Raw genomic sequence first — 15,900 nt, forward strand, 5'->3', positions numbered from 1 at the left:
CCTCGGTGCTGTTGGCACATTTTACCTGACTTGGAAATTGTTCAACCCCACCCTTAACCACTTTGCATTTCTGGTTGCTAGATTTTCTTATATATGTGTCAAAATAAGCCCCAATCCACTATGCTAGAAGCCTTCTTAGATTAACCACTATGGCATGAATGTGCAGTTGGGAGGGCTTTTTTTTTTTTTTAATGGAAAACACTCTGGAGAATCAGTAGGAGTTAATCTATAATGATGAATTAAACCTACAAAAATAAGCTTAAAACACAAATAAAATTAAGTCAACAAACATTCATTTGCTGTGTGGTGTTCTGTAAATAGTATCTTTAGGAGATCATAACAGAAAAATAGCCTTTCTTGGCAACACCCTTGTATTTTCATGGTGCAAATATTGATAATTTGAAGACCCTCAGTGGAATCCAGATTTAGCTATTGTTTTTATGCTGTAACAAAAGTAGCAGCAGGAGGTGAAATCAATGCCCTTGGAGGGTAGGGTCACAAAAAAGAATTTATTGCCACTTTTTTGTTCTGGAACAGTTTGCAATCATAAATTCTTCATAAACAGAATACTTCAGAGAATGGTCCGTCTTCATAAATATACGACAGAGGACATCAATTTCATTTAATTCACAATTTGTGTCAGCACAGCAGATGCCAATGCCTGCCTTGATAGGGTTGTTTAATATGCAATTGAGACAGAGTAATATGCAGCACAGGGGACAAAATTTCACAGATTAAACTGTACGCACCACTGACATTTCATTCTAATGTATTTCCATTCCACACTGTTCACCTTAGATGAAAGTAATATTAAAAACCATATCCCTCTATTTTACTATTGTTAGAAGTTAAAATCCTTGTCTTTAAATTTTTTTCATGCCAATTAAAATGTAATCATGCCAATTAAAGCGGTATGCCTGGTGGTGTTACTGCAGCACAGGTTTTGTTAAAAATCTTCCCCCCGCCCTTCTCTCCCCCTAAATCATGACAAAACTCTGCATATTGTATTCAAATGGTATTTTTGTCAAAATGGCAACCGTTTTTCGGGTATCTGACTCATGAAGGATAGCTAAATATTCTGTTTCTTTAATATTATGTTGATTTAAAATTTTTGTTGAGGAAGCAATATACGTGACATCAAATAATTTTCAAAAAAGATTGTGTTTAGTTATTTATCAAATTAGAAACAGATATATTAAACTACAGCTCTTTCTATCAAGCACATAAAGTTGCTGTTCTCATCTCTTTAGCAAAACAACCCTTTAAAAATGTCGTACGCTAACCACATTTCTCCTGCAGGAGATCAATGAATTCTGTACAAGTTAGTAGGTTCCAACTTAAATCACCATATTATGAGGTGGAAGCCATTAATTACTATTAAAAAGTAATGTAACAGTAGGTCAGAGTAAAAACTTTCCATGTTTTAAGTTACTTTGCACAAGTGTAGAGACTAGTGAATTTAGATGAGAAAGCAAGGATTTAAACTTGCAGTTTTTTTAATCACCTAGATTAAGTATGGCATAAACTGAACACTGGCAATCCTCCAAGTCATCAAGGTACACGGAGAGCTTTTTATTCAAAATATTTTTGGAGTATTATTTCTTTAAAATTAAAAAAAAAAAGAGGCAGGAAATGGAAGGCATGCAAAATTATGCTCCATAACTGACACCACCCATACTTTGCTGTTATAATTAATCATTTAAGTAATTGACAAATTTAGCTTACCCTTGATTTGAAGTGAAGGCAATTTAGGAGAGAAGTTGATGAAAAAATACAGTCTAACCTCTCTCTCTCTCAGCTGTCTTCCAACAAAAGGACAGTACTGTCTCGTGCACAGTGCCATCCAGGTCTCTGGGTAACAGAATCTCTATATTGCCTTTTTGCCAGATTCTTGCATCTCAGGCTTTGGCTGAGACCCAGCCCATCATTGCGTGAAATGAATTACATGAAACTTTTTTTTTTTTGGCTTTTGTTAAAAGTGAGCTGGAAATTGAGGCACAAAACAGAGGCCGATTTCATTCTGCAATTCAGATTTGGGTCAGATTTGCATCTTTGTTTTGGTGGCTTTAGTGTCACTTGAAAGCTGTAGTGACAACTCCCCTTTTCATCTGAAGGGTACAGTAAATAGTTACACAGTGGATGTCTCTAACATGTACCTTCAGAGTAAATTCTATTAACATTCATTCAAGCATGACAGTCAGTGTATATCAGATATACTGTATTATAGTTCACTTGGTGCATACCCATAATACATGGCATATTTTACTTACTTTTGTATGTATTAAAGAACCAAAATTATTAAAATCTGAGAGGAGACAAGCTCAGTGTAAAAAAAAAATCCCACAGAAAAGGAAAAGCAGTGTTTTTTCCTCATAATAGCATAAATAGCTTGTTTGAAATGTAGGTAGTGAATTGAAAGAGAGAGATATTTGTGCTTCAAATTAGAAATCAGACAGATAGAGTACTTCACTACACAAAAAATGTACACATAACCTACAAACAGTAATAAAAATGCAAATACCCCAAGCAGTTCCCATTTTTCATTAATTGAATCCACTTTTTCAAGGAGATCATTTGGTAGTAAAACGCCACCTTTCTTCAAAGCTTCAACCTTACTAAGCAGCTCTGTCTTTTTCAGGTCCCTGATGGACATTTCCACACTGTATCTCTAAAACGAGAAGAGAGAAGGAAAGCTATCATTAGGGAGACAGGTGTTCTTTGCAAATCTTTGAGCACAGAGTTAGTGACGCTCATGAGGGTTAAAAGTTTTTGTTTCCAATAAAATTTATGGGAAGGCTAAACCTAAGTACCTTGAGTCGTTGAGCAATAGTGCTGAAAACAGTTAAAGCATATATTACTCACACATACATAAACATCCAAGGTATTCCATTTAGTTGACTAAAATTTATGTCACATTAAAGTAAAGTTTACACACACATTGGGTCTTTAATTTAAAATATTCCAAGTAGGAAAATACCTGGTCTAGGAAAATACTGTTACAGTTAATTTGGGTCAACATTTGGCTCCAGAGCGCTGCCCATCTCTCATGTCTGCCCCACAAAGGACTCGTGGTATAGGGTGGTACAAATAAAATGATCCCTAAAGATTGTGTAAACTTCCTCCTTATTCTGTAAGTCTCCTGAGTTCCCAGTTAACCCTTTTTCCCCCATTTTCTTTTACTTAAAAATTGCATGGGCTTGAAGAAGAGGTACTTATATAGAGAAAAAAGCAAACCAGAGCTTTGAAATTGTTACAAATCTATGTTTCTTTATTGATTATTGTAAAATGTCCCCAAACATCACAATTGATTACAGTCCCCTCTCCCCCAATATACATTGTATTGTAACAAACTGCCAAGTGAGTCTCTGCTAAAAGATGTTTTGCTAGAGATAATGTAAGTGCCATTTAATATGGCAGTTACTATAGTGACTCTCTTCAAATAACTCTATTTGGATAACTTCATAGTTAGAAAGTCTTGTATTATGAATAGCTATAAATGACTGTGGCTATATTTTTAAAAGGTACTACACACAAAAAACACCTCTGAGTTGAAAACTAGATTCTAGTTAAAATACTACACATATTTTACAACTTCAGCACATTGTCAAAGTATAATGGCAATCCCCATTTTTTTTCTTTGAGCCATAAAAGTTGGGGCACTAAGGTTCTTGGTAGTACTGCTCCATTGCTCTAACCAAACTAATAGGAGCACCTTAACAGATCTAATAAGAAAAGCTTTTGTCTGGGCAAATCAGCAAATCAGCAAGTTCAAAACCTGCCCAAGCATGTTATTCACCTTTAAACCATGATATTGTATATGATCCCAAACTAAAATACGATTGGCAGCAGCTTAAAGGAAAAGAAGGTGTGAAATCCTTGTTTTGGGTAATAGATCCTCAGCATTTACGTGCATATGTTTGCATACTTTTAGTTTCTTATTTTAATCTTCCATTTACGCTAAGCATGCACATCATTTGTATTATGTAAACTTCTCCAAATGTTAGTCATTTGTGGATCACAGAACAAAATGTTTTAAATGAGGTGATTTAAAGCATTTCATAGTATTAATGAATGTTGATCAGGGTGTCAAAGTATCCAAAATTACATGAATATGCATAACGAAAAAAATCAAGGGTTGTTTGAGAACTCTTCCAGAATTTGACCTGTGATAGGTGGGAGATTCTGATTGCATTTCTAATGGCAGGCAATTACCAGGATCATGTTACTCCAATACTTAAAAAACACACTGGCCACTCGAGTTTTCTGGACCAAACACTCAACAAGTATTCCAGAAACCCAGATAGTGTTTTATTTATCAGAGTGATGATTGAGGAGAGGGCAATCTGCTTTATGTAATCAGATTCCCATCTAAAGATGATGCTGCCGACAAAGATTTACATAATTAATTTGGTAAGAATTCTTTGACATAATATTGGGGAAACCAGCATTTCGGGCAGGCATACGAGTCCTATTCAAATCTTTTGCTTTTGCCACGTGCCCTGACAGAGGGAGTCCTCCGGCTGTGCCACCTGGGAGCAGCCTCAACCAGTTATCACTGTCACTTGTGACAATCTCATCCCCTCTCTTTATCCCAACTTTTAATGGCTCCCACATAGCAGATCAGTCAAGAAAGAGAACAGTTTAGATTTGGCCCATAAAAATAATAGTCTTATAATAATAAAAATATAAAAAGCAATTAATTTAATTTTAGACATAATAAAATAATTTTCTCTATGAAATGTGGTACAAGTAGTCACAGCAACCTCTAATAAATGGTTATTACATTAAAAAAAACTTGTCTTTATGTACTCTCCCTGGTCTTGTCCCCACATAACCTACTGTATAAAGAGCTTGATTAAAGATGTGATTGATGGACAATGCCTTCAAACTATAAAAGCTAAGATAATCCAGCCAATTATTAGGTGTGTTGGTATGTACCTGAAAGATACTAGAATGTCATGTAATTTAAGGCAAAAATATTTGTTCTTATTTTTGAGGCACTCTGAAGGTTGAATCTGATATGATTTCAGACCTCAAGCAGTATACATATATAATAATGCAAACGTTGTTTTTGTTGATGCTCAGGACATTTTGCTCTTCTCTCTCCAACATCTTTTCAGAAGCATCAGACGAGGAGAATCAACAGCCTGCTCTATCAGTCATCCTATCAAGTAGGGCTACTTTATCCTGTGGTGAGAAGATAATTTAATCTTCATATTCATTTCACCCACAGCAGTAAGTGAGCAGAGGCTGCCCCATTGTGTCCTATAGCCTGGGATATTATGATAGAGACTACTCTTCATTAGTCAAAAATGAGATTAACGAAGTTAAAGTCAGATGGCTTTTCTTGAGTGCTAAGGTAAATAAGCATCCAGTATTTAATTTCCCCACAGCACCTGCTGTGGGCCTCTCTGTCTAGTCAAAAATAAAATATATTCTATTGAAAGGGCATATTTACATTATTAAGTGTATTTGCTTGGCCAATTCAATTTTGACTAATGAAGCCTCCTAATAGATACGTGAATGATCTAAATTAAAAACGCAGGCCACTTCTATCCTAAATGCCACTCCTAGGTGTACAGAAGGTATACAAAGAAAACTTTAAAAACAGAGTTAAAAATAACCACCAATGTTAGCTTGCTGTTGTCACTAAAAATTAAGGAAGTTTTCAGAAATTCTCACTCAGTCCTTTCTTTTTAAAAGTACAAACGCTAAAATTGAATTATAAAACAAAGCCAGTAAAAATAGGGATTTCTGAAGTAAATATAATTAGAAATGCATAAAGACTTGATTGAGATAACTTTTTTGACAGTTATGCTAAAGACTCTTTTCCCTCCTAAAATCTTTTTTTTTTTTTTTTTTTTTTGTTAAAAATCACACCAAAAATTCTGCCTAAATGGAGACTGGAACAATGCCTTGAAACAGTGTTAATTGTCACCATGGAAACCAGAAGAATAAGCCATTTTGAAACTGGTATAGAAGGCACACATTGAGAAACTCCAGCATTTTTCTGCCTCCCTCAATGTTAAAGAACAAGATGCCTTGTCACGGTGAGGTCAGAGAAAGAAAGCATCATGAAAGGGTTGTAGATACTCACTGTCTAGTAAATAAAAAAATAGAAAATAAACTACATACAGCTAATGCTATAAGATTCTACCCAGTGAATCTTTTTGAAATAGAAAGATCATCAAAAGATGGCCAGGATTGGGGGATGGATTCCACCTAAGCAAAACTTCAGGGCTATATTATGTGAACCTTGCCCCCAAAGCTCCCTGGGAATTCTGCTGTTGTAATAAAACTTCAGAAGAGGAAAGAAAAAAGGCAGCATGATGGAATTCAAAATAATGCTCTAAAAGCACACAGAGAGATTAAGACATCCATTGTAAGACTTTTGTATGGTGCTTCTGTTGGTTATGCTGAAAAGAGACCAGACATTGCTGAGCAGAGAGTGAAGTTTTGGCTACGAGAAGCACAAGAATTAAACCAAAGAATTTTCTTGATTATTAGAACAGGACTGTCTGATTCTGTGTCTTCGGGGTTTAAGTATTTACATCCTATACCATATTTTAACTGGGCTTGATGTGACTTTATATTAGGAAGAGTTAAACTTTAAGCAAGGAAAATGATCTAGTCATTAGAATAACAAATTTGAATATCTTTCCAAGTACCAAGTAATACCACAAACACCTGTATATCCAGCATAATCTCCTTTCCTGTAAACACACAACAGATAGAGAAAATACAGTGGGGGGAGGAATGTATTTTAGTCTTTTAACAAGAAAGCCTATGGTAGGAACACACCAAAACACCAAACTACCAGCAAAACTATATGTGGAAAATAGGCATTTTTGCACAAAAATGCCGAGATGTGTCTGTCTATGACTCCCGCATTGTGTTTTCTGGCTAGTGTTTGCCCTCCTCATGCGAGACTTCATGGTGGCCCCTCAGCAAGTCCATGCCTAATGCCATTCAGTGGTGAACAAAGAGTCTTTTTATATGAAAGTCCAGGGTCCACAGCTCAGCTGTACATGCCCCCGCATGCTGGAATCTGCTAGAGGCCAGTGTCGTCTCTGCAGCACCTCTGGTGTTGCCCCCTTTTCCAGAACACCAGTGTCCAGCATCTGATGACGCATGTGATGTTTCACCTGGAGCCAATTTCACCAACACTTTGGGAAGATGTTCGAGAATGAAGAAGGCGGCTCGAGCCCACGACAAATAAGAGTCGTTATTTCTTACAAACTCTTTGTATTTTACCATTAGCAATTTATGGCGAATAATTGCACAGAGAAATTATAAAGACTCCTACAATTGTCCTTGTAAATTAATAATAGGCTTTCTTGATTGGGATAAATTTGCTGCTGAGCCTTTGGAAAAATTAAAAAGTGCAATGTCATTTAAAATTGCCAGAACTCGCACAGCAAATTACATCTGAGGTTAAGAATTGAGTTTTACCCCCTCTTCTAGCTTATTCCATTTGCATGATCTGGAAATCACATTACATTGGCCATGTATTGTTAATTGGACATAGATTGCATTATCTTTAATATAAATCAAACTACAAATATTAAAATGAATTGCAAATTCCCTAATAGAAGATCATAAAACAATCTTTTTTAAAGTATCTCCCATTAATAATTTAATTCCAATTATATCACTCAGAAAACTTAAGTAGGAAACCTGGCAACTTATTTCTCCAATCATTTCTTTTACATAACAAATACCTAAGCCTTTGAAAATAAATACCCAGAACGGTATTCATTGTTATAGAACAAAACTAAAAACACCAAGAACTGAAAACTTTTCATTCTGATTTCCTGTAAAATACTGCCTAAGAACACCAAGCCTGCCTGTCTTCTCCCTTCCCTGCCCATGTCAAGGGTGAGAAAAAAGTCTCCATTGAAAAGATTTACTAAGTTTAAGAACTATTGTAATCTTACTCTCTAAAATTATAAAATTGATTCTCCTTCTATTTATCTTTTAAAGGTTCTCTAGTCCCTTACATTTCTCTATAAATCTGATATCTTTCTGAAGCCTTTGCATGGCCTTTAATGAGTTTATATTAAATATTTAATACTGTTTAGGGCATATCTACTACTACCAAAAACAGTTATATTCCCAGCAGTCCCACTGTTTCAGGCAGAGGACTTGATTGATCCTCCTAGCCTGAATTGAGTAGAATGAAAAGAAGCAGTTGGAAAATAGCTGCAATCATTTAATGCAGATGACCTCTGACAGCCTCGCAGCTCTTCTATCTGAACAGAAATTTGCATGGGGTCTCTGTGCAGAGGAACAATGTAACCTAAATGGTAGACAATCTTTATTCTAATGAAGTGGGTGTCAAGGTCAATGTAAAACTGCAATGATAAATGGTGCACCACTAGGCAAGAGAAGTTGCATAGGCATTGTAGTGCTTTCACATTAATTGAAGACTGAAATGCGCTGCGTGAAAAGCACAAGCCTCTCTTTTCACCATAATGTGTTAATGCGCCAACGCCGAAATGATTTCTTCAAGATGTTTGCCTGTTGACACGTATCTTATTGCAAAAATAACGCAAATATGGAATTAGGGCAAAAATGGGCATTTTTAGAATTTAGCTTTTTCCTGTAATAGAATTACAAAATTCTAAATAAATCTCCCCAAACAGCGTCCTGACACCTAATGTAATTCCTTTGATCCCTTTTTCTTTTCTTTTTCTATTTAGACCTGTCTTTAATTAGTTTCAACCAAGCAACCTTTATAGACCCCTTTGCTGGGTACTTTTATACTGAGCTAACTGTAAAAGAGGACTGAGGAGAGGAGAATCATTCAGATATTATTTTTTCTTCGCACTTCTAAGTTTTCTGCTTAGTCTGCAGTTAAGATCTTCAGGTATTGTTTGTCCTGAATGAAAATGTAATGAAAAGCCTATGGTTTGTAAAAGAAAATAACTATTTTCTAGTGTGAGAACTAGAAAACTATAATCTGGCCGTTTGACATTGCCAAAGTGACTACACAACGATAATTACACCATTTCTTCAGTTGATCTAGCAATTCTGTGGCAGCCAACTTTTTTCATTATATAAAAATAAGGACTGTAAGCTGCTTTAAAAAAAAAATCCTGATCTACTTAAGCCTGTAGAGGGGACATTGTTTGCTAATACACTCATTAGCAACCAAGCATTTTAACTTCATCAATTAAACAGGAAATGGAGTTGCACCATTAGTTTTACAATTTGCTAAAATACTGATAAGGGCATATTACTAACCATTTGAGAAACATTTCCAGGCTCAACCCATAATATGTCATAAACTCGATGCATTTTTATGGTTGACTTTTTTTTTTTTTCCTGATTCGGGTAGATGTAGCCACCGATCTAAAACTAAGCTTCCTGCTACAAATAGATTTTAATAGTGGAGTTACACTTATACTAGTCAGAAACGGTCTACAGGTCTTTCAGTATGTAGTCTTGGTGATTAGGAGGCTATTAGTATGATTTACTAGAAAATAAATGATATTGCCAGTTTGTAATTCCGATGGAAAACAAAGTGTTCCAAATAGAATTTAAGATTCCTTAAATGGTAATTCGGAGGGGAAAAAAAATCTCAGTATGAAGGAGGATAGTGAAAAAGATAAAGAAAAGTTACTGATGAAACTGTTTAAAAAACTGTACAGCTTCATCTGTGTGTGATTTGTCAGGTCTGAAGCTTTGACGTGCCCAAGGGGCAGACCCCAGCGGGGAGTAGGCTGCCGAGCTAAATAGCTGTGAAAGAAGTCTTAATGTAGGATGGAATTCAAACTAACCTTGACATGACCTCAGGAAAAATATGCAAAAAGTAAAATGAATGCACTCTGCAAGATACATCCTAATTTTGTGGTGGAGCTGGTTAGTTTTACAAACATAACTGAGACCTTAAAAGAAAAATAGAAAGCTAGTAAAAGGGGCAAACTTTGGAATTCAGGCAAAAAACGTAAGCAAGCATGATGTGTTACTGTGAAGGCATGTGAACCATTTGGAAAGAATCCAAATAAAAACCCACACCGAACAATATTGTTGTCAGCCTGTCTATTCAAGAAAATTGTTTTTTTTAGGTTGAATATAAATGACACAAAGCCAAGATTACATCACTGCATTACAAAGTCTGTTGTGGTTTTTAGCTGAACAAGCCCCATGGATCTATTGGTTTAGGACAGTAATTCAGTAAGGAGGTTTTAATGTGTTATTTTTCCTCCAGTGACAATAAAAAATAGAGGAATTTAAGGAAGAAATATCGTGGGTGCTCTCTAGTCTATCTCTTGCTTTTGATCTGTATTTGATAAGCCAAACTCACATTTTAGTTGAGGCATTGAGTCTTGATTTGACTGTATTATAAAATTTTGCCTGTTTTGAAGTGATCGGCTTAGGAGGAAGGCATTTGTTCTAGCTCCCCGGCCAAGAACTGGCTAACTCATTGGATATATGGAAATTTTAATTGACTGTCAACTTGTGTAGAAATTCAATCCTATTACCTTCTCAATGCAATTTTGTAGCAATACCAGTTATTTACTACACTACTAACCAGATTTTAAACATAATTAGATTGCTAAGAACATACACCCAAAATCTAATGACTTAAATCCCTACAGAAAGGATGTGAATTCCTGTATCAGGTGTATGTGCTTCTATTAGATTTTCATAAGCATAAAGGGAGCAGAAGCATGCAATCATTTAGAAGCACAGAAGTACAAGGAGTTTTCCTGAGAACCTGTTGAACAACCATATGTAATGATCACTGTTTAATGGATAGGTTATACCACAGGTTGTTTTTTGGTCATCTTATTCAATATTTTTTTATTAATGACACATATGAGTAAAATACATATATGGCATGTTGATTTGATTGGCTGATTACACTAATCTCAGTGACCAATAAATAATAATAAATATCTTATGTCAGAGATCAGAAATTCAAATACCTACAGGTGGTGGTATACTAGTAACCCAGCTCTCTGGGGGTGTGGGGGAAGCCCGATTTATGGTGCTTGCTGATTTCCCTGGTGTATGTACTCCCACCATGGCAGATTTCAAACTACCAAAAGTTGCTACTGCTAGCAAAACTCCTGAATATTTAACAATAAGCTCTCTTGAGCCAGTACTGGCCAGCTCCAAAAGCCTACTAACTGGCAACTAACCAAAGTAGTTGAGCTGAGCTAAGTCATTTTCTTTCATATTCTAACTACTGCTAGTGTCTTGGAAAAAGAGAAGTGTTTTCTCTACTAAAGGAAAAACAATGCAAAAATGTGATGATTACTAATATATGATCCCAGTGAAGGGGCAATAGGAAGAAGTAGTGTGGATTGTGGAGGATAGGAGAATACAAGTTTCCTCTAAAAGGGGTAGCCGCTAGTCAGCTTTGCCAACTGTTCACATGTGAGAATACGGCTTCAATATGGCTTCTATATGGACAGGTATATGTATTTAAGAGCAGATAGAAATATATATTTTTATGTGAAATCTCCTAACTTTTATATGTTGGATTAAAAGTTTTTAACACCTACAGGCCAAACTATATCTTTGAGTTGGATCTGAATGCGTAGGCAACTGCTTCACAGTGTCTATTTATGACGATACTATACTCTAAAGGGAACACAATATGCTGGCATAGTAGATTAAATCTAAGTAGGAGATAAGATCAATGTCAAGTCTGAGTTCATAATCTCTCCCTGATAAAAAAAAAATACAAAAACTGTACACACAATAGAAGTTAATAGGCTTCATTGTCATTAGGTTCATTGAGTCAACGGATAGTGGAAGGTAAATATAAAAAAGGAAATATGATTTGGAGCTGGACTGAAACAATCACAGGGTTATAAATAAGAAAAGTAACAAATCAGCTCGACTATGATTTACTAAGCCCAAACCTGCCTTCCTGGTTCTGGTTGGGTTCCATTTTCCAAGTGAGACTTAGACAATGTATAAAATGTCCAAAGGAGAACATTCAAGGAAGGCAGAATATTCAACACTTCTCCAAGGAGCAGGCTGTTGAAGGAGCTGAAGATATTCAGCCAAGGAGTAAGGAAGAAATGAAGATGACAGAAGAGCGGGAAGGACATGTTAGCAGACTTGGAAAATTTAGAGGGCTTTCAATAGAAAATATTCATTTCTTTCATCTGATCTCAGAGATCAGGAATGGGCTCAGAGGCTAAAGAGTAAGTAGAAATGAAGCTTGGGCAACAGTGAGTTTCCACTTACCACAGGTATTCAAACAGAGACCAGAAGTCTATCTGGTTGGGAAATTTTATGAGACAATAGGGCATTAAATGAGGATTGGCCTAGAAAATAAAATTGAAAGTTCTCTACTTTAAAAAGTTGAGTTTCTTTGGGCTCACATCTGCCAAATAAGCCATAACAATCATATTATTATGTATAGAAAGAATGCCAAGATCAAAACACACCAAGTTAAGAAGAAGCCATCATTTACTGAACAAGACTCACATATAAGATTCTCATGTAGAGAAACCCAGGAGAACAATAAGGGAGCAAAGCTACAACCACATAAAACGTAAGCCATACAATCTAAGCTCAAGATAGGGCACGAAAAATGAGAAGAAAAGACAAGATTAAATGAAAATCCTCAAATCATCCTCAATCTGTCCTACTTCAGGAAAAATACTTCAATCATTGAATTTGAGGTATTAAACAAAACCTAAATATTTTATAGGAAACTTCTATAGAATATATGCAGTTAAGTCCATATTTCAACAAGGTCTTTCTTGTAGATTTTTTTAAGACAAAACATCACAAATACCAGTCTCAAAAATTTTCTTCCATCAATGCAGAACTTTCTCTAACATATTGAAGAAATGCGTTATATACTTTTGCTGCCAGCAGTGTGGGCATAATGGCAATTTCTCCTCCATGCTATGAAACTTCATGGTTGTGCTATATTATGTTGAAAATCTGCACATCTCAATGGGTTTTCTGTGCATTCCAATGCACTTCAGTGACGATGTGGATCATTGCCATAATACATCATGACTGTTCTAATTACGGTTTCATTATGATGCACCATATCAGGGCTGTCGTAATGTCATGTCAGCACATAGTAAGAATAGTTATGCAATTATGTAATATCTGTTAGAGTACGCAATGTAGGAAGAAAAAAGACATGAGGAGCAGCAATTAATGTAATGAAACTCAGTTTTCTCCTTTTAAAAAGTTTCCAATTTAAAAGTATTATTTCTTTTGCTTTCCATCTTCTAACCTAAACAAATGCCTTGAAATACATCTATTTTTGCTTAATTGGGAACTACTGTAAAATTTAATGGATTTTTTTTAATAAGGCAAAATAAGAAGAGAAAAGGGACATCTGACTTGAGCTGTTCTCCACATGTCACAGAAGAATGAGACATGCTAGAAATCTACTATATGCTAGAAATCCAGTAAAAATTTCAATGTAGGAAAGCACAGTCCACTGAAGGCTTACTATTATGCAAACTTCAAACACAAGGTCACCTTCTTCTGTCTTCTTTAATCTCTTGTGTAGACATAGAACTTTTTACCTTACCCCTTAAAGCTTGATTGACCAGCTATGTCTTAAGTAAACTATGATAATGAAATGAGATAAAGCACTGATATCCACACTTAACTTCCCTGAATTAGGACCATAAATATATACTTGCCTTTAGTCTAGCTGTCAAAATATACTCAAATATCTATAAAAAAAAACAGCAATCTTAATGTTTGTCTTATATTTGAACAATAAACTCTCAAAGGATGAGGACTATACTTTGTTTGACCAATCACGGAGTACCTTGAATATTTGAGATCTTTAGAAAACATTGAGTCAATGAATAGTTTCTCAAATGAAATGACGCATGAAATGCTGTTTGTTGTTTTAATATATAACCATAGGAGAATTTATATATCAAAGCTTACCCCCATATCTCTATAGCTGAATTATAGGCCTGTTCAATGCAAGTATTTATAATAGAAATGCTGATGAAGCCTAAACACCATGGACGTATATGGTTGTGCAGCGGCAGCCATTTCAAATATAGATATATTTTTAGTATTAGGAGGCACTGAGTTTGTTTAAATCTGGACTTTTTTTTTTTTTTTTACAATTGCAAGTAATGTTAATAGCACACTGTAAATGTTAAGGCTAAGTGTGCAATGTCAAAATAGATTGAATCTCTCTGAAAATTGGAAATTCAGGCTTTTCAAACATAATCCAGATGTTTGGCTTTTATTCAGATTTCAAGAAAGAGGGAACTAATATGATATAAAATTCATACATGCATATTTCATTAGTGCCTTTTGTATTGCTGAATTAAACATTCTGAAACGTGCTTTTCCCAAATCACAGAGTTTTAAACCAAAGCAGTTGCCAAGATATTGCGCACCTCAAAAATAATGCCAAATTAATTTCATAAGGAAGAGACTATATATTTCTCATGTTAATGCTGTTGATAATGCTTCTTCAAAGAGAATGCCTTGTTTTCTCTTTGAGGATGACAAGAAAAATGAGAGGTAGAATACTGTAGCCATAGTAGTTTATCAAAAAGATATTGCTTCAGAACATGGTGACTTTGGAAATCCATGAGAATCAGTGGCCCAAATGAAGGCCGAAAGCACTTTCCCCCATATTGCCATTATAAAAAACTATCTTGTCAAGGTTAGTGCAAATGGGCGTTCCCCAGGGACTATGGCCACTAGCTCTGAGAAACATATCCACAACTCACCATGTTTGTACGTTTTAAGACAAAGCCAATCAAAACATTTCCAGAGTTACTGCTCTCAAAACACAATGGAAATGCCATCGCACCTTTATGTATTCACATCGAGGCTTTTTCTTTTTAGAGCACTTATGACTTTTTACATCTATAATCTTAACAGACCCAAATGCCACGGAGTTTTTCTTGGTGACCACCCAAATCCCTGAACTGTCAAATATTTGATGCCTCAGGCCACTTTTTTGAGGGTACTCTAGTACCTTCACAGCAGATGAGGATGAATGTAGTTACAGAATTACATTATAAATTCCAACAGTGGAGTGTGTAAGATCATGGATCATGTGTTGATCACCCTTTATCCACTGTAACTTTTAGCATTATGGGTTAGATGTAGAAGGTAGTTGGAAAACATTTTATTCATTTGAATTTCTCCCCCCAAAAAGGCCAAGGGAGCCCATATCATCTGTTGAAATATATGTCAGGTCTAGTATTAGTACACAGAAATGAGAAGCATGTGATTTTGCCTCCATTTATCTTTGAACATTAGGCACACTTGGATGGCTCAGTTGGTTAAACATCCGACTCTTGGTTTTAGCTCAGGTCATGATTTCACAGTTCGTGACTTCGAGCCCCACATCAGGCTCTGTGCTGATGGTGCGGAACCTGTCTGGGATTCTCTCTCTCCCTCTCTTTCTGCCCCTCCCCTGCTCACAATGTCTCTGTCTCTCTCAATAGTAATAATAATAATAATAATAATAATAATAATAAAATGAACATCATGCTCAGTGAAAAACTTACTTGATCAGAACTTCCAATATAGAAGTATTACTCTCAATTTTTAGACAGAAACTGTGAACAAAGTTAATTGTTTCCCATGGCCAGGAATGGTTAACATAAGAAAAGCTTCTATAAAAAGTATCAGGGAAAAGAGGAAGGTGAAAGAAACCTTTTCAATATTTAAGGACACCTTTTGGGAATTCACAGTTTTCTCATAGCAATAATATTTGACCACGATGCAAGAGGCTGGGTCCAATTTCCAGTTCCAACGCCAGTCTGCTATAGACTTAAAAATCTTTCTGTTGTAGCCTCTTTGATTGGTTTCTTTGGGGTACGTGTCCATATTTACTACAGAGAGATCTTAAGGAAATAAACTAGAGGCTTCATGCTTTAAGCTTTAAGCGCTGTTTGTTGCTTCAGCATCAGAAAG

The 15,900-nt window shown here is 35.6% G+C and overlaps 1 protein-coding gene across 2 annotated transcripts in view; it reads right to left on the minus strand.

Moving 5' to 3' along the window:
- Positions 1 to 15,900, minus strand: part of AKAP6 (A-kinase anchoring protein 6) — a 492,411-nt gene that overhangs the window by 94,530 nt on the left and 381,981 nt on the right. For both annotated transcript variants that reach the window (XM_049612916.1, XM_049612917.1), the window contains one exon: positions 2,522 to 2,668. In XM_049612916.1, the coding sequence (XP_049468873.1) occupies positions 2,522 to 2,668 (147 nt within the window). The remainder of the gene's footprint in view (positions 1 to 2,521; positions 2,669 to 15,900) is intronic.

The sequence above is a fragment of the Panthera uncia genome (genome assembly GCF_023721935.1).
Source record: "Panthera uncia isolate 11264 chromosome B3 unlocalized genomic scaffold, Puncia_PCG_1.0 HiC_scaffold_1, whole genome shotgun sequence".
NCBI classification, from domain to species: Eukaryota; Metazoa; Chordata; class Mammalia; order Carnivora; family Felidae; genus Panthera; species Panthera uncia.